This window comes from Lepisma saccharinum, chromosome 25 (genome assembly GCF_977018435.1).
Source record: "Lepisma saccharinum chromosome 25, izLepSacc3.1, whole genome shotgun sequence".
In the NCBI taxonomy this organism is placed as follows: Eukaryota; Metazoa; Arthropoda; class Insecta; order Zygentoma; family Lepismatidae; genus Lepisma; species Lepisma saccharinum.
In genome coordinates, this window is record NC_139253.1 from 21,814,817 (window position 1) to 21,839,274 (window position 24,458).

The following is a 24,458-nucleotide window of genomic DNA, read 5'->3' on the forward strand; positions in this document are numbered from 1 at the left end:
ACACCTTCAAGGTTAGTACACAATATGAAAAGTGTAATTTAACACAAGACTCTAGCGACTGTCGAGGACCCAGTTCACCAGGAAAGACAAGCGCTGATGCCGGGCCGCTTGCCGCCGAGTCTCATAGCGAATGTCAGGGAATGCTCTGTACTACTGGTGGTAGTAGTAGTAATAATAATAATAAAGCCATTAATATTATTATTATTGGTATGTTTATCCTGGTACTTGGCCCCCCAGACAAAAATTTGTGGTTGCACCTCTGGTTTTGTATTTTCCCGCAAATTTTGTCTGACAAAAATAATTTGAGTAATTAATTCTGCATAAACGTGGGGGGGAGCGCATCATGGGCCTTGGGGGGGGATGGGCACCCCTGGGTCCAGTCCCTATTAGCATATGTGTGCATAAAGTGAACACAGCTTTTTTTTTTACCTAACACATTATCTTTATATTAATATTGCAACACATAGTTAATTTAAGACTTCATTTTTTTGGGGGTGGGGGTTTGTAGAAGAGAACCCAGCTTATTTTTGGATAAATAAACCAAAAGAAAATTTATGAAACTGTTTTATTTCACCTTAGTATACACATTTAAAAAATGACAAATATTTACATGCTATAAAATGTACAAAGAAAAAGTTCTAGGGGCAAATTAACATCAATGAATATGCTAAAAATTAGCATTAAACATACTAAAACATTACATCAAAAGGTTGAAAAATTCTAGTGCTGTATCTTTATCTTGAAGGAAAGGAAGAGAGGTGGGCAGTGAGGAAACAGAGAGAGAGAGTAAAGATATCAACATTACTCAAAACAATGGATTTCTTCCTTGAAAAATGACTGCTGCGAACATGCTATGATTTTTGAAATGCAAATGCCTTAAGTTTTGATACTGAAGAAGAGGAGGAGAGAGAGATTTTTGGCTTCTTTTCATCAGTCTTGGTTACAGAATCTTCAGTTTTTCTTTTCTTTGTGCTTTCTTCTGTGTTTTCTGCTTCCTTTTTGTCTGCTGGGGGTCCATTCTTCTTTACATAATAATAAAAACAATAACATGTGAACATGAAATTTGAATTGTAATTCATAATGGAATAGGATATTACATTAAAGGTGCACTATTTCAAAATAAATATTACACACATTTGCTAGAAGTACAGGTCCATGAACAAACTAATTGGAAGAAATATGTACAATGTAGATATAACTTGGTCGTAAAATATCACTTTTTCATGTGTGGTGGACGTACCCTATTCACTTAATTTTCTTTTTCACTATGCCTTCTGACCCCCTTTTTTTAGGTTTGTCAAAAGAGTTATCAAATTCAAAATAAACATCTCGGAGTCAGCAGGGGAAGAAGCGGAAGCAGTTGTTGACTCTTTTTGGAGCCCATAACACCTTAAGAAACTACAACTATTACCACCAGATATGCCAATACCCTTCATAAATACCTGAAGCTGACCATCAAGAACATTATATTTACAAGGTGTAGAGAAACTACCAACAAGATGGCATGTGTCTTCAAAGAAGTGATAATTAGAAAAGTGGTGCAAATTTATAACAAATAAAAGTTAAGGAAGTAAATAGTTTTAATTTGATTCTCTCTTATAATTAAATTTTGTCTTCCAAAACTATTTCTTAGTTGAGATAAGCTAATTATCGAGGTAGCATACACAAAAATAATTATTACAATTAGAAAGATCTAGGGCTGTAAGAAGGCACCTGACCCGTTATCCTGTAAGATTTCAGACCAAACCGACAAGGGACATGAGCCCTTTCAGTATATGAGCAAGCCTTTACCATGTATGCCCTATCAACAGACCAAGGTGGCATGATGCATGGTACTGAAAGAGTCCAGTCCAAGCGACACATGCAGCTTGTCATGCTGCTTCAGTTTGGAAGGTTGCATTTATTACCGAGAGTTCACTTTCAAGTGACACATGGTACTTGTCGCATTGGTCTGAAAGCTTCCTAATGGAGGAAGCATGCCTAAATCCTTCACATTTCAGAAAGGTCTCAGTGTTTAGATCTTCTTTCTGGAATTTCTGTAAAATGAAGCATACACCCACCACCAGATCATCATATCTAACCTTGATTGTACCACCCTCGGCCCAACCCTGGAGGTTGAGAAGAGATTTGAAAGTGATGTTTATCTCACCATGGTTGTAACATTGAAAATAGCAGGCCATAAACCAAACTAAAGATTAGGTTAGAAAAGACTTACTTCTGGTTTACCAAGGTAGTGGTTCTTCAAAATTAATTGGATAACAAAAACATGGAAATATTGAACTTCACTGACACAATAAGCATTTATATACTGAACAAAAAACACATATGCAATGTTAAACATACCTCTTCCTTTTTGGCAAATAGTTCCTTGTATCTACGCATTGCTTTCTTAGTCAGTTCAGCAGCATCTAATTCTGGGAACTCCTCCTGTAATGATGGTTTTTCCTCTTCAAACCATTGCATAAAGTTTTTCTTACCAGACGGTTTCTGGTTTTCGTTTTGTGGTTTTGACACTTTCTTCTGCCTTGCCTAAAATGGTACAAAAATTGACAGATAGGAAATTCAAACACTGTGTGTGCTTTGACTGTAAATGGTACATTAACACTAGAAAGATGGACCCGTCATTTTGATGAGTGACCACTATATTATAATTTTGACAATGTTCAGTTTACTCCACAGCTTCCACGTTCTGACTTCTAATAAATATTAGTGTTCTACACTTCTAGAAAAAAGTTAAACTTTTATCTCACATCTGAAGGAAACTACAATGGACTACTACTATAAGTACAAGCATCCGCCACTTTGACGGGTACAGTTTATAGGTAGATATGTCTGTAAGCAATAGCGGAATCAAAGGGCAAGTGAACCTTTGTTCATCCTTGCTCATTGTTGTTTGTCTAACAGACATATTTTCAAGTTGAATGTTAGTTCAGATTGGTTAATGAATTATCTAGAGTAAACACTAGTAACCTCTATTCGCTTTCTGTATTTGACTCAGTTCAGTGTCCCAATATGTTGCCCAAACATGGCTTACCAGATTGTGATGTAGATACCTCATTATCTCAGTGATTCGTCAGATGTTGAATCTGAGGGAGGACAATATTTATGAAGATGATGAGTTCAGAGTAGATAATGACAATGCCGGAATAGATGTTGATTTACACCACCTAAGAACTTGTGAACATATTATTCTTCAGATGAAGGTCTGCAAGATGATGACAATATATGCGAGTGTCGGCAGATTGATGTTTCCTCCTTTACAAGTGAGTGTTCGTGTATTTCAAATTCTTGTGATAGAATAAGGAAATTATATTTTTCAAAAGTTCCCACCAATGAAAAAAGCATAAGTAATATAAATGGTCAGGAGAAATGGTTCTACAAACACAAAAACTCAAAAAATAAATAAAAAATACACTATACATAAATAAATAAAATACACCTCTAAATAAACTATTTGTTCCTTATGTGCCCCTCTATTAGCCACTATAGGAAGCAGAATTTGTAACGAATTGAAGTGAAAATAAAAGAAATAAAGAAACACAGGAGTTGTTTCATGCTCATAATAAAAGCAGTGAAAAATATTGCAAGAAAAAAAATGTACCCGTCAAAATGACGGGTTACTCCTAATTGGTAGCTAAGAAATCGCCACCCTCCTAGTGTTAAACAAGTAGAATGATATTTTACAGATTATGGATATTAGTAATGACATCATTGTTCCATGGTGTTAAGCTCTCTGGACAAATATTAGGCACTTCTAATAAGAAAATGCACATAATGGCATGTGGCACCTCTGAGAGAGAGAGTAGAAAAATTCAGTTTGGCATTGACTCTACTACATGTTCCTTAACACACATCAATATTCATTCACTTATTAACTAAGTAATCCCACAGTGAAGCTAGATTTCATGGATGGTGTCTCTGGTGTAAGTCTTGAAGTTTCCTGGCATCGAATTATGAATAAATTCTCTTGTGCTATTAACAGGTCAGTTTCTAAGCTTTTGAGAGCTAACGTTACTCTCATCTTCAGGGTAGAAGTCTAATGGTGTCTCTGGTGTTTTACATGTTGTTCCACCAGGTTCTAAAGATTTAAATCTGGTGACTAGAAAGTCCTTAAACCAACCACACAGTTTGAACAGTTTCAACATGCAAATTGGCACCCTGGTACACTGGTAACAATAGTTTGTTTCGTCCTGTAGATGAAGCATTGAAAGAAACTTATGGTTATACAACAGCTCACGATGTAACCTTCAAGTCCATTGTCACCTCAACCTAAGGAACTATTTCTGAATAATTTAAACACCCCAGAACAAAACAGAGCAGACTCCAGCTTCAACACAAAGGACATCTTCCAAGGTGTCTGCCTCCCAATGCACAGCAGTTTAGTCACAATGCATAACACTTGGTGGTCCAAATTCGTGTCTACTACTGTTGGTAGACTTGTATGCCAGTATGTTTTGACACTGGCAAATTCTTATATTCTATATCCTTTAGCAAGACAAACACAATTACACTAATTTTCTTTGCTACCCAGTGATGCCGCTGTGTTGGCCCAGTTTCCAGGAGGAACTAACAAACCCTTGTACACCACTGCTCATCAAACTATGAACTTTATAGCCACAGCACAGCTATTCATTGGCCAAAGTTCTTTAGCAAAGGTTTTATTTTATGTTGGTTTAGTGAATACCTATCCATTGTATTGACTTTTGCTCTTTATATCTAAAGGACCATTTAATTATTTTCTGATTTGTACAAGAGATTGTATTTGTATTTATCTTATTTAGTGTTGTTTTTCTGCCAGTTTCGGCTAATTCCAATGCTGAGAATGGGGGATGATTTGATAAAACTGATGAAGAACACACTAAGAACACTCAGGTCCATGCTGGGATTTGAACCTGGCAACTTCCTTGGTGAGAACAAAAGTCTAGCACTTCATGTGTTCAGCCACCATTTCACCCCCTTCCCCTTATTTCATATTAGTTATAACATATTAATTTTTGAGGACAATAGAGGCAACATGTGAATACATTCACAAATTTGTTTTGAAATCTGCGTAAAAAAATGGTACATTAAAAGTTTGCCATAATTGCTGAAATATGGAAATCATGAATAATTGAAATACATATTTTAGATAATAAATGCATTGTAACACTTTTGTTTACACAATATTTCAACTTTTTTCAGATAGGTGTTTGACATTAAATAAATATTGTCACGTTTTAGAAATACCAATAAAACAAAGTGTTACGATGCAATTATTATTTAAAATAAACCACATTGTCACAAGACATAAATCAAGATTTACTTCAGGTAATAATACTTTTCCAAACCTTTGGTTGTGTTTCAATAACAGCTGGTTTGATGTTCTTCACAGGTGCAGGCCCCTTGTTGAAACTTGCCAGCCCCTTTTCAGATGAGCTTTCCTGATGGGCTTTCTTGAAAGGGTTGAACTTCTTTTGACTTGGAGTTAAAGCTGGTTTTATTTCCATGGATAACTTCCTTTTCTCTAAAGCCAGAAGCGTATTAGCTAAATAAAAAGCAAAAATATGCTAGTATTAAAATCAGCTATTCTGCGATATGCAAAAATACAGAACTTACAAATTAGTGCCTACATATAGGAGGAATATGTTAGACAAAATTTGTGCCCAAAATATAACACTATTCCTGGTAAGTCAGGAAAATGGATGACCATGTTGGGTAGATGACTCACAATCTCTCCACTGAAAGTTTTGGGGTTCTTGCTCTGGCCTAGGAAATATGTACAATGTAGATATAACTTGGTCGTAAAATATAATGTTTTTTCATGTTGTGTGTGACCTTCATAGGCCTTTATGAGGGTCTTTTCATCAATTTCATGTCTTTTTTCATCCTCCTTGTTGTGAGGGAGAAAAGCAACACAAAATACGAAAATGACTAATATATAATAACACGTGGTGTAACAGCCCTTACGGGCCAAGGGCTACCTACCCTGTCGGCGTCATTCATCCCGGAGGTGGGAGATATCCAACCAGTTACAGGGTGACTTGTGGTCAGCATGACAAACCCCCAGTAGTTGTTGTAGGTTTTCTATGATCGGCTTACGCTACTCATTCGTAGCTCCCCAAATTCCTCACGATTGTCGGTGGCCACCAGTCCCATACAGAGGCTGAAATCTCAGTTGTTATGCTTCCTCCAGGAAACTCGACCTGTAGCCGTAGCAAAAAGCATGACACCTTAGACCGCACAGCCACGGTGTGGGACAAATTACTAATAAGAAAAACACTGAGGACATGGCCTTAACCCCTTCTCTGAGTAATTTTCTGGCAAAATGCTTTCCGTTCTGTGTATTTTTTTCCAAGTTTGCATAGTAATATTTTTAAGTAGCTACTGCCGATACTATGGTCTATACGTAATGCGTCCACCAAGTTTCATTGCAATATCTTCAATAGGTATGAGGGATGAGGAAAAAAATATTTTGCAATCCTCTTTGACAATACTATTAGATACTACAGTGCTTATATTCAGGGTTTGTGATCATTTTATTGTACTAGATACATGGAATCATATTCAAGAGTACAGGGGAGACATACAAACAGAAAGAAAACAGTGCAGCCATGTAGAAGAAACAAAATCACACCAGAAGCACAAGATTGAAAATGTGGGATGCGAAACACAAAAGAAAGGCAGTGCAATACAGTGTACCTACGGCTCGCAGGCATGCTTGGGATCGACAGATGGGAGTTCAGTACCGTGTATAGCCACCTCAAGCCTGAAGGCATGCTAAGGATAAGAACATTCAACTTCTGAGGAAGACTGTCCCACTCTTCAATGGTAGCCTCCCGCAATTGCACCTTGTTCACAGGAGGATTTTCGCAGCTGACAATTTCTTGCTTCAAGTGCATGTTCCACACAGTTCATGTCTGGAGAATACGCCGGCCACACCATGCGTCCAATGCCATGCACATCAAGGAACTCTTGAACCACTCTGGCTCGATGTGGTCGAGCATTATCATCCACCAGCGTGAAGCCATCCCCCACAGTTGTAGAGAAACCTGCTACCACTGGTTCGAGAATAGAGTTTTTGTACATCAGACCAGTCATGAGACCCTGGAGAGGAATTAGCCCCCTGCTGCTGGTGACGTTCCTGGATGAAGGGCTTGTTCAATCTCTCATCTGATCATCTCCAAACCCTTATGCTTTTGCTTAACGGGTGCAAACTGATGGTGACCTCGTCTGTAAAAAGCATGTGCTCTCACTGTTCCTGACTCCATTCGCTGTGCATTGTTGCCCACCTTACACAGTCTCCCTTATGGTGTGGTTTCAGCGGAACCTTCGGTATGGGTCTTTTTGACGTCAATCCTTCCTCATGAAATTGATTCCGCACTGTCTGATTGAAAACATTCGCTCCTGAGGCCCTCTGCAGATCCTGGCACAAACTAGTAGCAGTTGCAGTGGGTCTATGACGTGCCGAAATCACCACGTACCGATCTTCTCTGCTTGTTGTTTTGCGTGGCCGCTTGTTTTTTGGCGATATCCCTCTTGCAGCAGCGTTACAATTCGAATGTGGTCCGTAGCAGAGAAATGGATGCTCGAGGCATGTTGCCCTGTTTTACACCTGCTCTCTGTGCAGTTTCCAACTCACAAGTGCAGATAAGACACGGACAATGCCTCCCATCAGGCTGCTTTCAAATCTGCTCAGGGATCATGTGGCAAGTACTGCCCTCTATCTGCTGAATATCGAACTCACTTGGGGCATTATGTCGGTTTCTGTCTAGGGCATTGCTCACATAATAAACATTGTATACCTTTTGGGGATACCGCATGCACTCATAATATGTAAAACTTTTTTTGAGCACTGTATTAGAAACTCACAAACTCAAAAACCAACAATAAATCACCAACAGTGAAAATAATGCAACACCAAAAAAAAAAATGTACATAAAACAACTGACTAAATGCAGCACACAAACAAACTCACGTTTGCACTTTGTCAGCATAATGCAAAAACAGTTTACTTTCCTCTGAACTACTACTTCTTCTTTGTCGGCACTGAAAATCGTGACTAAATAAAAGGTCATTGTTTCTTCAATACAAAACATATGCTTCACCAACAAAAAACTTATTATTCCGTTCAACAGATGTTACTTCAGTCAGAGATGTTCATGGGCATAATGTTACATTGAACACAGGGAAGGGGTTAACAAGAAAAGAAAATAATTAAGAACTTCCAAAATCAATTGCTAAAACTTTACACTATATGGGTCCAGGTGCCAGAGCCTCATTGGCCTGTAAGAAGCAGTACTACAAGGGAGTGAAGTTGATTTTGGGTGACTTCTCAGAAGGTCACCCCTTACACCCTACTTACCGGTATTAGTTTACCAGTGAGCTGCACTGATATGTTTAATCTTAGAACTAAGTAACATCTTGTGTCACTAAATTTTTAAGATCTAATTCAAACATAAGCTTCACACACATTACATCATGGATAAAAGTTGTGGCAACATTTTTATTGTTTCTTTAAACACTGAAATACAATTTTAATTTTGCATTAGGACCGCCTCCACCCAAAACTAATATATGAGTTATTAATAATAAACCACTAAAATCAAAAGAACAAATTCTATCAGTAATTACAATTTTCATATACATTTCTGGATTTATTCTAGTCCAATCAAATACATAATCATAATCATGCACACACGTAAAATTAAAGTGTGACTCACAATTTTCATTACTGACTTCATCTTGATTTGAGCTTGTACATTCCACATCTGTTTCTTCATCCACGTCAAATGTATTTTCCCTTCCATAATGCTGGTATGTAATCTTGGGATATTCTGCTTGACATCTGAAAGAGGCAGTTATAATACAAACATTAGCCACTTTTTACACAATATATAACAATTCTGTACAACTTGTGACATGAGCCACCAAAATTGTTATGTGAAGAAATTAAGCTTTTCACAAGTATTACATGAAAAAAAATATACATTTGTGCAAGAAGGGAATTTCAGACATGTTAGTAATATGAATTTAAATAAAAGTTATAGCTTCTCCACATAATTAGTAATAATTGTAATCAATAATAATCTTATACAGTGGAACTTTGATAACTCGAACTTGAGGGGGAAAAGAAAAAAATCGAGGTATCAAGGATTTCGACTTACCAAGGTTCGAGTTATTTAGGGCCAAAATCGCTGACTTCGAGTTATAGAGATCTGAAGTTTACTGACCCTTCTGAACGTCGGCACTACGTATGCTTATAACGTATGTATATTATTGTTGATCACCCAACATTGTAGACACGTACCCTACACTTCGACTTATTGAGGTCCATCCGACTAAAACGTTGAGTTATAGAGGTGATTAGAATTTAACTTCGACTCATAGGGGTTTTTCATACTCTACCTTCGAGTTATTGAGCTCCAACGGCATCCCATAAAGTGTTCAAAAATTCGTCTTATCAAGGTTTTATTCAAGTTGCTGAGGTAAATTTAGTACTGAGTGTTATGGACAATTCAACGGGATTACAAAAAATTAGACTTATCAAGGAATTCTAGATGTTGAGGTTTGAGATATCAAGGTTCCACTGTACCACAGCAGGAAAGCTGCTGGTATGCAAGTAATAGATTAGTTCTTATTACAATTACATCAACATATTTATGGTGAATGAAATATCAAGGTTTTGGAACAAAAACTGGACACATTTCAGGATCAAAACCAGTTTATAAAATGGCATTTTGGTGTTAAAATTCCTGTGTAAAGGAGTTCATTTTTTGTTTCTCAAATATTTACAGCAGAATTAATCAATTTTCCATGATTTGTATAACACACAGGATAATGTCCTGTTGGTAAATAAACTCTAAATTTCGTGTTGAAGAGTTCATTTTGTGACAAAAATGGTCATAAAATGCACCTAACACCTTTCAAAACAAGAAAAATTAACATTAGAAACATCAAAAACAAAATATGCATGCTTCTAATTATAGTGTTGAAAATGATTGGGATCACTAAAGAAGGATCTGGTAACTGGACCAAAACATTGGACTGTACAGGAAGTTAAAGTACAACCACTTGTAAGAAAAAAATAGCTTTTTTATATTTTTTAACTTATATTCAGTGGTTACGTGAACACTGAAGTATAAATATATTTTTGATGAAACTAATCATTCATTGTCAGTCTGAAATCCGAAGTAAATTTGCTATTCCACAACTTATGGGGCAGAAAGAACCCCATTGTGAGAAACGTGTAAATTGAGATAACAATGAACTAAAACTAGCAGTACTAGTACAGAAAGGTGATTAAATATAATACATATTAAAAATAAAATAAATAGGTGCATTTAAATTATGTTTGAAAAAGTTACTACCAATTTTGTAGAGTCACTTATGAACTTATTTGTACAAATACATTTACATAAACTTATACATACAAGTAATCTGATAATTCTTCTTCTTTATCCTGTTCCTCCATCTTCTTAGTAGCAACATCTGACAACTTTTCAGCCAAATGTATTTTACCTAACTTTGATGCATACTTCATGGCTAGCTGAACAACATGATAACTAGGCATCATTTCACACAACTCCACAGCCCGATATTCACAACTGCTCTTACAAGCTAGCTAGAAAGAAGCAAAACCAATACATGTTACATTAAGATAAGAATACTGTATCAAAATATGCCTACAAATCAGTCTCTTCTATCTATACATGAAAGTAACACAAGGAAGACAATATTGCTTTAGGAATAAAAATTACAGACCTAGAATATTCTTTATACCTTTACTCAGTTCTCCACAGTATCTAAGCACACCTTCAGTTTTACAGTGCATCAAGAAAGCTTTGCAATTTATTCCTCATGCCAGGGTATGAAGACCTTTGTCTCCCCCTCTTCCATGAGAAATCCCAGTCATAAATCTTGAGGTGTAGTACACAGACAAAGATTAACCAATATGCCACTTTCCTTTATGACAAGAGATCGCCATAATACCTTTTGTCAAATCAAACAACAATGTTTATATAAATCGAATGTATTATGTCAATGTGGCGTAAATATTTCACGAGCTTTCATGTCCAAGTAGTCTACATGATCATCGATAGATGTCCTCAGCATACAGACTACTATCGTTAAGGAAGTTTCGCGTAAACAACACGAGATGTCTCCCGAGCGAATCAGCTGATTGAGCGAGAACAAAGAACGTGGGACCGTAGTGGGAATTAGGTCAATGGATGCCTGATGTGGCATTGAAAGTGTAGACGCTAATTTTGCACGTTTGCTGGAACTTTTGCATTGCCCGAAGAATAAATGATTATTCAGCTTGACAGGTACTTGAAGTGTTAACTATCGGCTACAAAGAATCGAGGAAGCAGGTCGCCACAGAGTTCTCAAGTGAAAAAGGTGAACCGATTCTGGTTGTCATGCAAAGTAACTGGCCAGGAAGGTAAGAGTTTTCCTTCTGGAATATTGGTGCCGAATTGCACCCTGAAGAAACACAGTAAGTTGAAATTTCATTACCACTATTTGATACGGAATTTCGAGTGAACTTAGTGCAATTTAGTTGTTGCTTGCAGACGTAGCGCTGCAGAAAGAATAATAGAAAAGAACAAAATGGGCGATGCTGCCATATTTAATAAAAGGTGATTTTCGAGTGTTCTTACCAAAATAACAAAAACTCCCATGTGTTACGAAGGTGCACATTGCTCAAAATGAGTTATGAGATACATATGGGTTTTAGTGAAGAAATAATTGACATTTTTGAATAAAGGTTGCTTCTGCGCGTTTGAATGTTCGCGTGACGCAGATTGAAAATCTAACAGTTTTCCTTGGGATTCATAAAGTAAATAGGACTGGATATGTAAATAACCTCTGGAGGTATTTATTAATGTATATTTGAACATAAAAATGATCTGGGGTTTGCCTAAGCATTTGTGAATTGTTTTGCATGCATGATCTCAATAGCATTGAGAGATAAATTTTACACTAACTATCGTGTTCTATATAGCACAAATCTGAGTGCTGTTGTAATAGCTGAGTTAGCGTTGAATTAAATTTAAAGTAAGAAATTCAGTGGTGGACCATAACATTATTTTTAATGTAAATAAATGCAATTGCTTTTCAATTAATTTCTTAAATCAAGTTCTCTCAATTTGAAATAAAATAACATTTGGATATAATGTCATGTGAGTGGTGGTACAATGTACACTCAAGAGCATAATATTCTGGGGGTACATGTCAGGGTAACAAACCGGTTATTTTGCTTTATTCTGAGTATGCCAGTGTACATATTTAAGCATAATATTTTCACTTCTTCCTTTTTCTTTAAGTTGGATAATAATAAACAACAGTATTCTGTACACTCGAGTGCATAATTCACTTGTTACAACCTGTGGTGTTTTCCAGTTGATGATTTATATGTACTTAAAAGGCAGGAAAGCTTCACCATTTGCATAACCTACAAGGGGCAGTTTCACTAAATTTGTAAAAATTACAGTTTTGGGAATTTCTCTGGATTACTTTTGAATATCCTAACTTTAAGAAGTGGGAGAAAGGTGCTTGCCCCATTCAATCGCATCTTTGGGATAAACAGGGTGTTCTCAAAATTGTGGGTCATCTTTGAAATTAAAAACTCCACCTAAAATATTTTTTTTAGCTATCCGAGGGAGAATATAGTCTAATGAAAGTTAGCATGTCCCTTTAGAACTGTAACCCTCCAGCTTGTGCTCCTAGAGCTACTGAGGAAGACGTTCAAGAAACAAAGAGAGAGAGAGGAAAACTTGATGTTTGTTTGGTTTGGGAAGGAAGGAGTTTGGATCGGGGGGTTTCTTGTAACTTTTGGGGGCGTTGAGGTTTATCTCGCCTCCGGGGTGTCGTTGTACCTTTCATTAAACAGGAAGGGAGAAGATGGGGTGAATGGATGTTCTCTCCTTGTTCCCATGAACAATGCAAGGGTTGCAAAAAATAGTTCAGCAATATTTTTAATTATTCTCTTTTAACCTAACCACATAGACATGATGATGGATATAGCAGTGATAGTATCCAGACAAAGGCATACTGCTTAAGCTAAGAGGGGCAAGATGTAGCAATGCTCTCAGATGTCAACTATGACATGCACTGTGGTTTCTGCAGGAAACAAAGACAGATATTTCATACTCTGACACAGAGAATAACCCTTCTTAAGAAAGCTAAATGCAGTAAAAAGGGAAGAAAATACTTACTGCAAACAATTTTAATACGGCTTCTTTTAGAATTTTCTCAGCTTCATCCTTGTCAAAGCTATACGTTGGTTTCTGTTTACACACTACTTCCATTGTGTTGTATTTAATATGCGAACGCCACAACTGATCCTCCAGTTGAGTCTTTTCTGTGCCACTTTCACACAGAGGAAGCTAGAAAAAAATTACAACATATATATTACATAGGCAATACTAATGAAGGTGAAGAAGTGAGAACAGAGGATTAGTAGAAGTTGTTTTGAAGTTGGTGACTGACTTGCTTAACTTAGTAATACTGGTTAAAAGCTACAAGTTTAGTGAACGAAGTTTACCATGGATGTAAACTTGACATCTTTCTTTCAAGTGAATGTACCACTTTACAAAATGTTCTTTTATTTAACTGTTTTTATATGGTTGCAGATGTTTTGAAATGAGCACTTTTTTTTCTATGAGTGCACAAAATAGCCCCATGTATTTCTGCCTGCAAATTCGAAAATACAAGGGAGAATCAAATTAAAAATTAATTTGTTTTTGTTTCTTATCTAATAGATTTCTGTATGTGGTGCTGCATTATTGCTGAACTACATATACTTTCAACTATGAATTAGTGCCTGTATACCTTCAGAAGAATAAGTCTTTGGAATCCACATGCAGTGATTATGAGCCACTGCAAAACCCTTTCACTCATCTGCCTGCAAACTGAGGCCATTGTCGAACTTTCTCCTCCATTAGTAAACTTTCTGGTGTAGTAAGCATGCACATAAATACCGAATTTTCATTTGCCGAAAAATTTCTGTAAGTTTTAGGCTGACAGAGGGAAAGAAAACCACCCCTCTTCACTGGTGCAAGTGTATATAGAAGGTGCATCTTAAAAAACAACAAAAAAGGCATTTTGAAGCTCACTTGATTAGTGTTGCAACCTTGAGGTCGTTTTGTAAACAGTTGACACCTCATGTAAATTTGAGCTGTATGCAGTCTCCCCTACAATTATTGTTGTACTTTTAAGGGTTTTATTTGACTCGGGTAATAACTCTTATTTAGAGCTATCCATTAGAAGTTTCACTGTATTGAGAAATCCAAAAACATTTACAGAATTCTATATGGCTATGCAACATGTTCATTTTTTAAAATTAAAATCCTACCTGTAATGGTATTTCCACCACTGTTGGTCTTGGCATTACGTGAGGGTAATATGACCCTTTACACAACACGCAACGGACATTCTGCTGAGTTTCACTCATCCCAAGAACAAAGTAATGGTCAGATTTTCCTTTTACCTGAAATAATGTCAGATTATTAGATTAAAAATATATCAATTCAAACATGCATTGTGCATTGATTTTCATTGAGTGAGAGAGTGAGGGGTGGGGAAGAACAATAGAATCTTAGTATATATAACCACCTAAAGAGAGTGTACCTGGAAATACATTCCTTTCTCTCTTGAGCCAATCCTCAAACCAAAGAATCTGATGATGCCATGAACCCTGAATATACCACTGACCTTGCCTAGCTGCAATGGTGGAGTTTCACCATTGTATCAATCATATGTTTGGAAAATCGCTTCTCTCTTACTTAACATGTTGCATTCTGCATCAAATCAATCCAACAACCTTGCCCTATATCTCTCTTCGTCTTCTGCAAAGTTAGGATCACATTGCAAAAAGGTAACCAAAATTGTTCAAGACTTCTGCGAGAGTAAAAGCAAGAAATGCATTTGCATTTTGGACACTGCCATGAACGAAAGTCTGGCCCTTACCTAAGGTTGAACCTTGATGAATGTACCCTGCACATGGGTCACAGACAGAAATAGCACACCGATTGTCCCCAGAATTTGCACATTTTCTTACTAGGATATTTGCCACAAATTACACATGGCTTATGAGATTGACTCGTTTGCCTACTTCAAATCCCATGTGAAGCCTAGTTCAATTTGCTTCTTCACATGGAAGCATTATCACTCTAATGACATCTATATTCTTTGGCTGTACCTAAATGTCACAGCAGGCAATTTACATTGGAATTTATTATTACTATGTAAAAATCCATATGCACTTACATGTGTGGAAGTATCACACACAGGAAACCAGCAACCTTGCCGTGACAAATTCCTTACGACTCCAGCAGAATCAACAATGCATGGGCTACCTTCATCACTGAATCCTGCCCATGTTAATGTGGACTGCGGTGACAGGGGTAGAGGCTGAGGAGAACTTGATCGAATTTTACTCACACCAACAGTAATTAGACAGAAACCCATATTCTGGTCGCCAGGCAAACCTATGGTAAAAACACAATAAATATATTAAATGGTTTCTTTCATTCATTACATGGTTAACAAGATATCAGTATTGAAGAGGAATGGTTCAAATTTAATTGCTGACGGACAACAGTTGATATTTTCTTCACATACTGCAAATTATCAAAATGTGCAATTGATATTCATTCTGCTGCAATTACGGTAAATGCCAGTTGATTGTCCCATAAATAAAAATATAGTATGTTAAAGCAAAACTGATTCACATGTGATGGCTGCAATTAGAGACATGATGCAGATGATTTCCAGTGGCCACTACTGGCATATCTGAACAGATTACAAAATGAGTAAAAACTATAACTAAACTGATTCTCATACTTAATATTTTATCTTTGAAGGTATAATAGAAAAGGACACATTAAATGAAGCATTTTGTACTAGTGACATGACAAGTTATACATGTTGCTTAGTTTGTATGTCACTCAAACTGGGCCATTTTCTTTATAGTGTGACTGCAATTTAATTCTGAATATAGCATGAAAATATGTTATTGCACACTTAAAATCTTTTCAGATAAGCAAGTTTCTAGTGTAATTAATAAAACAATTGCAATTGCTTTGTAAATAAGTAACAAAATATAATTCAATCAGTACTAACACTGAATTAGCTATTAAAAATAGCATGCTTGCACAGACTTCTCACTTATGTCTCAGTGAGTTACAAAATCCTCTCTGTTTCTTAATCTTTTTCCAGTTTCAATTAATTGCCCCAATTGGGAGAATGATGGTACTAGTTGTCACATTTCTAGGTGGTAAATGGCAGCAGTAAGTTGCAGTATATCACATACAGAGATCTCTAGAGGCTGACTTGCTGGTTCAGTGGTAGAACACCTGCAAGGAATTCTAGACTCAAGTTTGATCCAACATTAAGCAGTAATTACATCAGTTACTGTAAATTAGGGATGTCCCGCACCGTGGCTGTGGCACTATGCTTTGGGCTCCGACTATGCGACGTGCATAGGTTTGAGTCTCCCGGGGTAAGCGTAACAACTTTTCTCTCTAGATTTTGATTTTGGCCTGTGTCTGGCACCGATGGCCACCCATCATTGTGAGGAAATTGAGTAGCGTAACCCAGTCATGATGAAATCCTACCTCGGAAGGTGGTAGTGAGGCCAGCAGTCGGTAGTTAGGCCCCAGCCCATGGGCTGGTTACCATAGTTATATACAAGGGTTATTTTTTAAGTAAGGTCCGTTTTGCAATAAAAACGAAGTAAATAAATGTTGTTTTTTTTTAAAAAAAACATTTATTTTCTGAATTTACATACACTTCTCTATTTTTCTACATAATTTCCTTGCCGGTTTAAACATTTATTGTAATGAACTACGAGTTTTTGGATACCCTCCTCATAGAACTCTGCCGCCTGTAAGATAGCCAGTTACATACGGTCGTTTACACTTCTTCATCAGTGTATAAACGCTTGCCGCCCAGGAAGGTCTTCAGATGGCGAAAGAGGTGGTAGTTGCTAGGCGCAAGGTCTGAACTGTACACGGATGATCGAATACCTCCCAGTCAAAAGAAGTGGAGCCTGGGCCACTCATAACTCTCCCTGGCAACTTCATGTACAAGAGGTCCTTGTAACCGACAGACGAGTTGGAGCCTTGGCCACCGAGAATAATCCTACAAGGCAACAATTTATTCTCTATATAGGCACCATCCCCAAACACATCACGTGTCCAGCAATTGCAATGTGATTTAGTAGATTACACACTACCCTGAAGACTGAGGCAGAATCAACCTCCGAAATGTTGGTAATTTAAAAAATAACACAGTGGTTAAAAGTCCTAAACTAAGAATGAATGAATCACCACTGATCAGCTACAAAGAAGAAAAGAAGTTATGTATTTAGACATTTCCTATTTTAAAAAGCAGGGCATGGATATTATCCTTAAAAATTAACAAAATAGCAAAATATTGCACTTAATTATAATATATTTTTAGATATATTGGATCGGTAAAATAATCGGTAATTTTACCAATACTAAGTTATTTCTCATTTGTGAATTGACTAAATATTTTAAATTGTGATATTTTAGTCTGATAAAGAGTTACTTAGGAAACAGAAAAGCTAACAGGAATAAAAGCTCCCGCTTACCTCTTGCCATATGAAAAATTAACAACAGTTTCTCTTCTTGGCCTGCTAGACAAACCACTGGGCCTGGAACAGATACAATCTCTCGTTGAGTGCCTCCAATGGTCAACAGCCTCAAATTCCTTGTATCAGTGCCAACAGCAATCCATCCTCTTCCTGTTGTGATTGCTAGGACCTCTTCAGTGTCAGGAAGCTCCATGCTCCACTCTTTACTGCTATCCCATGATGATAGCTGCACGCATACAATTTTACTGTAAGAGATTAAAAGAACATCAACTGGGATTACTACAGAACATTTCATACAATTTAAATACTATTGGGGATTTCAATGTAGCCTTTGGTGCAAGTGGTCTCTTCGATATCCAAAATTTCTCTGTTGAGTTTGAATTTTTGTTTTAAGTCCACTTTATGCACAGATAGGCAAATCGAGATTGGACCTACAGTTTAAGGTGGGATCTGAACCACCTTGTACTGAACCAAAAACACCTCGATTACAAGGCAATGGCATTATCACTACACCATCGGGAAGGCCCGCAATTTCTCTGTTGACCCAGCATCATGATGACAATTGGTCCAGAGAGCATACAGTTACATTAGGGACTCTCATGTACTGCCAATGCACCTAATAGCAAACAGTTAATTGGCAAGTCTAGGTCCTCAAAGAACCGTTGTGTCACAGGGTTTCTATGTTCTTAAAAGTTTACAAAAACACCCGCATTTATTACAAAATAATACAATAAATCTTGCTTTTACATTTATCTTTATTCTTGTAGAGGTGTTTCTTTCTGGTTCCCCAGAACTTCCACTGTGTGCAGTAACTAGTCATGTAGGATTATGTGTGTATACATTGATTGTGTAAGTTTGAAGAAGTTGTGGGTAATGGAACGAAATATCACTACAAGCATAAAAACAGGAGTTGTGCTGATAGCAATGTATTATCTCACGTGAAATTATGACAATTTAATAACAAAACCCCCGTAAATTGGTATAGTACGTACAAATGGAAAAACAATATATAAAAATTTGTAGTTATACTGAAATGCCTTGAATAGTTATAATTTTCAAGTACTGGTATCGATGAGAATCAGTAAAAATATTGGCATTCATATGACAGTTCAGCCCTAATAAAAACCACTTTAAAAGCAAAATTTATTGCATTATTTTGTAACAACAGAGTATAGTTTACTTTAAAAGTATTAAATTACCAAACAGCTTCTGTCATTAATAAAGAAAGTTGCAGAATCATTAAAATATATGATAATGAAGTTGAAAATCTTATATTTTTCTTGGTGCAAATAATCAAAAGTTCTCTCTCCATTGATAAATGCACCTATAAACTTCTAGTGTACACATAACACAACATTTCATGTTATCCCAGTCGAAATCTGAACTTCGGCTGCAAGTTGCTTCACCCTTCCAACTATGACTTGAGAACAGACCATCTGTCAACCTCTAATTTTTTGAGGCAGGAAGTAACGTGCCCTTTGGTTAGATAGTTTGATTGCTCACTGCCACTGTTGCATACCCAGTTGAAACCCAAACGAAATGTCATCTACTTTTCCTTCTGCTGATGCCATATTAGACACTGCCAGATTGAGCAACACACATGTGCTGGAGACAGTTTTCACATTTTCAAGTGGCAAATGGCTAAGATTACAACTAGTCAATCAAGAAAAAACTTTAAAATAAATTTACCTGGGACTGTCATCCTGGTGCTCACATGCCAAAACCAGAACTTCTGAAGACAGAGTAGCCATGGTGTGATTTAAGTAATTATTCATATGTATTGTATGATGCACTGATGTATCATGGAACTCCACATCAATTGAATTTTCATCTTCGGTATTAAAACAGCGAACCACACCAACAGAATTCCACACCTGGAATAACAAATGAAAGAAATACACGTATTAGCAAAGGGCGAATACCATATAGATAAATTTGTAAAAGCACATGCTGTGACATCATGGCAAGATCTTATACGCAGTCAAGAGATGTTTGCGTTGTCTGAAATAATAACACGATGGAATTTAAGAATGCATATTCATCTCATTGAGGAAAAACATTTGTAGTTTAAACTCTTTAGATGAAACTGTAAAACAAACATCAGTGCACATGCAGTGACTCCAACTCAGTATCTTTTATCAAGGAATTTAGCAAGCACACCCACAGAGGTACCAAATTACATATTAATTCTAGAAGATAAATTTGGATAAATTCTGATTACAGTAGACTTCCATTATATCTAATGCTGCTTGAGGTAAATCATAGATCATAATTAGTACATATTGTATGAAAAATGACATTATCTAGGGTTAATACACAAATTTCAATTAGCAGATAGTGTTAATTTTAATAGGTTTAAAAATTCTAAATATATGGGTTTGTTAAACAGATAAACACAAGGACCTCACTGACGGTTTAGTGGTAGCATCGCCACCTTGTAATTAACGTATCCGAGGTTTGATACCCAGTGGAGGCACATAGTGATTAGGATCACACTTTACACTGTAGGTCCAGTTCCAATTAGCCTTTCTGTGCATAGTGTAAAATGCAAGACAATTTTATAATAATGCTTTCATGGGGCCATGAAGATTGAATTATAAAGTGGGGAAAATACAAAATCTGGGAACATAAAATAGAGTTTCCACTGCATATGTTTTATTGCAATAAGCAGTTTATATTAAGGATAAGACCAATTAATTAACAGGTATAAATTATAGGCTGATGTTTGTTATTAGACAGGATTTTTCCAATTCATACAGCTGGAGGTTAAGATCTTCCACTAGACTCTGTTTAAGAAATTTGATGTTCAGGTTTTCTTTCTTCTCCACAACTGAGCAGTTTTCAATACAGCCTATACCCCCGAGAAACGAAGAGATTGTAATGTGACAATGAACAAACCATTACCCCAAACTCTCAAACACATTTCAGTCCACAAAACACCTAAATAACAAGCTGAAACAATTTAAAAATATGCCCAAGCTTATAACAATCTCACCTCCCATTGACACAGCAAGTAGTTGGAGTTGTTGCTTCTTCTCGCTCTTGGTCTCTCGACCAGCTCTGATGAGGATTCCAAGATGGAAACAAAAGCTTGGGCATATATTTAAAGTGTGTTTTATGGACTAAAAAATAGTAAAACTATACTTGTTATCTATCAGTACAAGTAAAGTCACTACAGTACACATCTTTTGATTACTCATAACAGTAAATAAATCTTTCCTTTTTATGCACAAACAAATAAGTATGTAAGGAACACTTACCATAAGATATTGCTGCAGATGTGCTGGAGTTGAACTAGGTTGAAAAGGAGCCTGCAGAGAAATGGCTGGCTCAACTTCATTCACAACGCTTGCCTTGGCATCATCATCATCCTCTGCACCTACATGCATCATGAGAGAATTTAATTATTGGGCACTGATTGAAGCCATATTCATTCATATGTGGGAACAGGGGTAGAAAAATATATGGTGCCTGAAAATTTTCACCTAGTGCTTGAATTTTCAAATTCAGTTCTAAAAAAAACCACATTTTTAATATTTCAGTCACTTGTGGAAATTCCCATTCCTCTTTTTTTTTAAATAATGAGTTCAGTATGTGTTTTTTTAAGGTTTGTGTGTTTTCTGTATCATGTGTATCATTAAATGGGAATAATAAACATGCAATCATAAATTTTCGCACTGTTGCTAATTGAATTTCAAAATCTGTGGCAATATGGTAGAGTCTGTCATGTATTAGGATGTATTGTACATTTATTCACACTGTTACTGGTACAGCTTTTGGGAAGGTCACTCCAGAGCAGGAAGTAATTTCTTTTAAAACAATCTTGTAATTAATTAAATAAATTAAATGTTTTAAGGTCATATTTATGTTAGTTGATTCATGGCTTTCTTAGACCGTATTTGAAAGAGGGGGGGGGGGGGGGAAGCTGGTTCCCAAGAAAAAGGAGCTGACATCTGAATTATATTAAGTTTCTTCAACCCCTGTGTGGGAATATCACAGCAAATACTAAAATAGAGAATACGTTCACAAATACATTAATTTTAATCAGAGCTGAGTCAACATCCATACCTATGTATTGGTATCGGTATCAGAAAGTGCGTCGGTTGGAATATATTTACCGATACCAGTTGGTACTTTTCTGGCATTTTGGTCTTTCACAGAGTCAGGTTCAGCCCTAGTAATAATGTAACAAATTACATAAAAATTTACTGTACAACTACAAGTAAATCCTTCACCAACTTGATGCTATATTATAAAATGCCCCTTCTACACTCTCATCTCTGGAATATGTGGAGCAAGGCCATGCATAACAGAAGAGAAAAGGATAAAGCAAGTTGGCAGAGCAAAGGAGTACACGCTGCTTTAAACAGCTGGTAGCGCACTCACTTCCCTTCTCACAAGTTCATTGGTCAAGCCTTCTCGAGTAACTACTTGTGCAGACTTAGTTTTCATTCGCTCACTCCAGAGATTTCCAGGACAGAGTGTAGAAAACTTTGCATACAATACTGCATGTTCTAAACATCTGAAGCACTGCAGTAGGCTGGACATACATTGTACTTGAATACTAAACCAGCATCTACAAATGTATATAATGTGTATACATACCAGCTAAACTTTGTTTCTCTGTCCCATCATCTAAAATTTTGTCCAATTCAAAATCATCAGAAGCATGAAATCCAACTTCAGCTTTAATTTTCTCCAAAGAAATAGCATTTTCATCATCATCGTCATCTCCAACTCCTGCTGCTGAATTTGGGTATTCAAGCGGTGAAATCTGTTTTAAAAATAGTTGAAAAAAATTACAATTGCTCACATATAAATTAGTGTAGAAACTAACAAAGAAAATTCAAAATCCAAGTTAAATATATGTAACTTCTTTACATCAAATGGAATTACAGAGCATTTCAAATTTTGCATTTTTTCCCAATATTTGTGAAATTACAGAAAAAAAGGGCTGTACAAAATACAGAAAATGACACATGAATTACATGAATAATCTAATTTAACAAATTGATAAGAGTTACGAGAAAAGAGAAAGCGACTCCTACCTCGTTGATATTTTGCACAGAAGAACCAGTTTTCTCTTGAGGAATGCAACCATCAATTGTTCCAAGCTGCCCCATCACATCACAGAAAGCTATTTCTCCCTTTCCATTTGGATTCCATGCTACAGAACAGATGGCAAACCCTCGTTCGTGCTTCATTCTGTGAACACACTTCTGGTGGTTAATGTCCCACACAATGATTCTACCATTGCATGAAGCAGCTGCCAAGTAGTTTCCACATGGAGAAAATTCTGTAACTATATATCCCTGTAAAGAAAAATTGCACAAAAACAAATACAGTATTTATTTGCAACCTTAGTCTGGTTCAGAATTAACATCTTCTGTCAAGCACATCTGCATGGTAGCAGTGTTGGCAGTTGCTTAGAAACGATTCCCACTGGACCTGCCTGTCCTTAATCTGAATAGAGTACACTGCTGTTCTTCCAAAATTTTCCATAACAAGTAAATTATTAACATATTGCACTGAAATGTACAACCTACACATTGAATTGGAACAGGAGAAATATTGAATGATCGAAAATGAGAAGTTTGAGAATCTAAAATCACGGTTCTGATCTGTTATAAGATTTGGTACCAAATAATTAAAAATCTCGGCCATAGCAAGCAGTCAATGGTGGCAGTAGAATATTTCATAGTGGATGGTCAGAGTACTGAATTAATGAAGTGGAAATTGCGAGGGTATCTGCACTTACGCTATTTGCACCCATCACACCGGTCAGAGCCTCTTACCATATACAGTCAACTCTTGATTCTACGACCCTGGGTATAACGACCCTTTTCCCGGGAACCGGGAAAAATTTAGAAAAATTTGGGAAAAAAAGTTGAAAAATTGAAGGAAATCGGCCGAAAAATGTGTTGTTCTTTCCTCCACTCATTCCCTTTACGAGCGCTCTACTGCTCACAATTGGGTCTGAACTAAAAATAGACACCACCACACCATGCTTGAGTGATATCCAATAGCACTTGACCTCTGCCCTCCCATTCCTCAAGCGCACCAATGTTACCCCGCACCCGAAGGCCGCTACCCAACGTGCCAGGCTTGCTCTTGGATATGCGAGAAAAGAAGATCGAATGTGCTTGGATATTATTCTAAATCGACTTGACTTGTTTCCTTGTCCTAAGAGCTGCTTAAAACTTGCAGAGGAGGGGGAGGGGGAGCAGCCTGAAATGACTGCTGGACTTGCGGACTTTGCCAATATGTATGGCAGGTCAAGCTCTTTCATCGATAAATACACCACCTTGAGAGATAAGATCGAAGGAATGTTCGAAAATAAAGATGCGTGGCGCTTGGAAGTCTGGCCCATCTGTCCAGCTCTGACCTAGAATTCAGCAGGTTCCCGTGAGTGAGCAACTCTCGGCCTTGTAGACGACAACTTCCGGTAACAGCTTTCATTCAAAAAGTGTTCTTTGTTCCCTGCAACACTTCATAAAAAAGCGAAACTTTTAGAGATAATCAAAACCACATTGATGAACTAAAGATCGTCAACCCGCTTAATGCGCTGTCATCCAGGTTTCCACAAAAGTTTACTTTGATCTTACGTGGATCATAACTCCCGTTTCCCACTTCATACGTTTTCCTAATTGTGTCGTAATATCTGCCAAAAAAGTGTTCCGTTGGCTGACTGACTTCTCCCTCTTTTCCTGTCAGCAAACGTAGGGGGGGGGGGTGCGATGCAGATTGCTTCAGCCCCGATTTTCTTGCTGATACGGGCTGATTACAGGTGAGGGTGGAAAAGGACCCCCCCCCCCTCTTCCTTTCTTTTGACGTCTAAAATGGGGCAACCAGTTCTCGA

The 24,458-nt window shown here is 37.0% G+C and overlaps 1 protein-coding gene across 2 annotated transcripts in view; it reads right to left on the reverse strand.

Moving 5' to 3' along the window:
* Positions 1-793: 793 nt before the first annotated feature.
* Ctf4 (Chromosome transmission fidelity 4) overlaps positions 794-24,458 on the reverse strand; it is a 32,955-nt gene continuing 9,290 nt past the window's right edge. The window contains exons 6-18 of one of the 2 annotated variants that reach the window (XM_083111392.1): positions 22,648-22,911; positions 22,205-22,373; positions 20,860-20,978; positions 19,289-19,473; positions 17,597-17,844; positions 15,247-15,467; positions 14,333-14,467; positions 13,194-13,364; positions 10,410-10,600; positions 8,700-8,824; positions 5,328-5,524; positions 2,344-2,529; positions 794-1,019 (exon numbers count right to left, since the gene is read on the reverse strand). In XM_083111392.1, the coding sequence (XP_082967518.1) occupies positions 852-1,019; positions 2,344-2,529; positions 5,328-5,524; positions 8,700-8,824; positions 10,410-10,600; positions 13,194-13,364; positions 14,333-14,467; positions 15,247-15,467; positions 17,597-17,844; positions 19,289-19,473; positions 20,860-20,978; positions 22,205-22,373; positions 22,648-22,911 (2,379 nt within the window). In that variant the 3' untranslated portion in view covers positions 794-851. Of the gene's footprint in view, positions 1,023-2,343; positions 2,530-5,327; positions 5,525-8,699; positions 8,825-10,409; positions 10,601-13,193; positions 13,365-14,332; positions 14,468-15,246; positions 15,468-17,596; positions 17,845-19,288; positions 19,474-20,859; positions 20,979-22,204; positions 22,374-22,647; positions 22,912-24,458 lie in introns of both variants that reach the window. The other variant, XM_083111391.1, reaches the window with a different exon arrangement.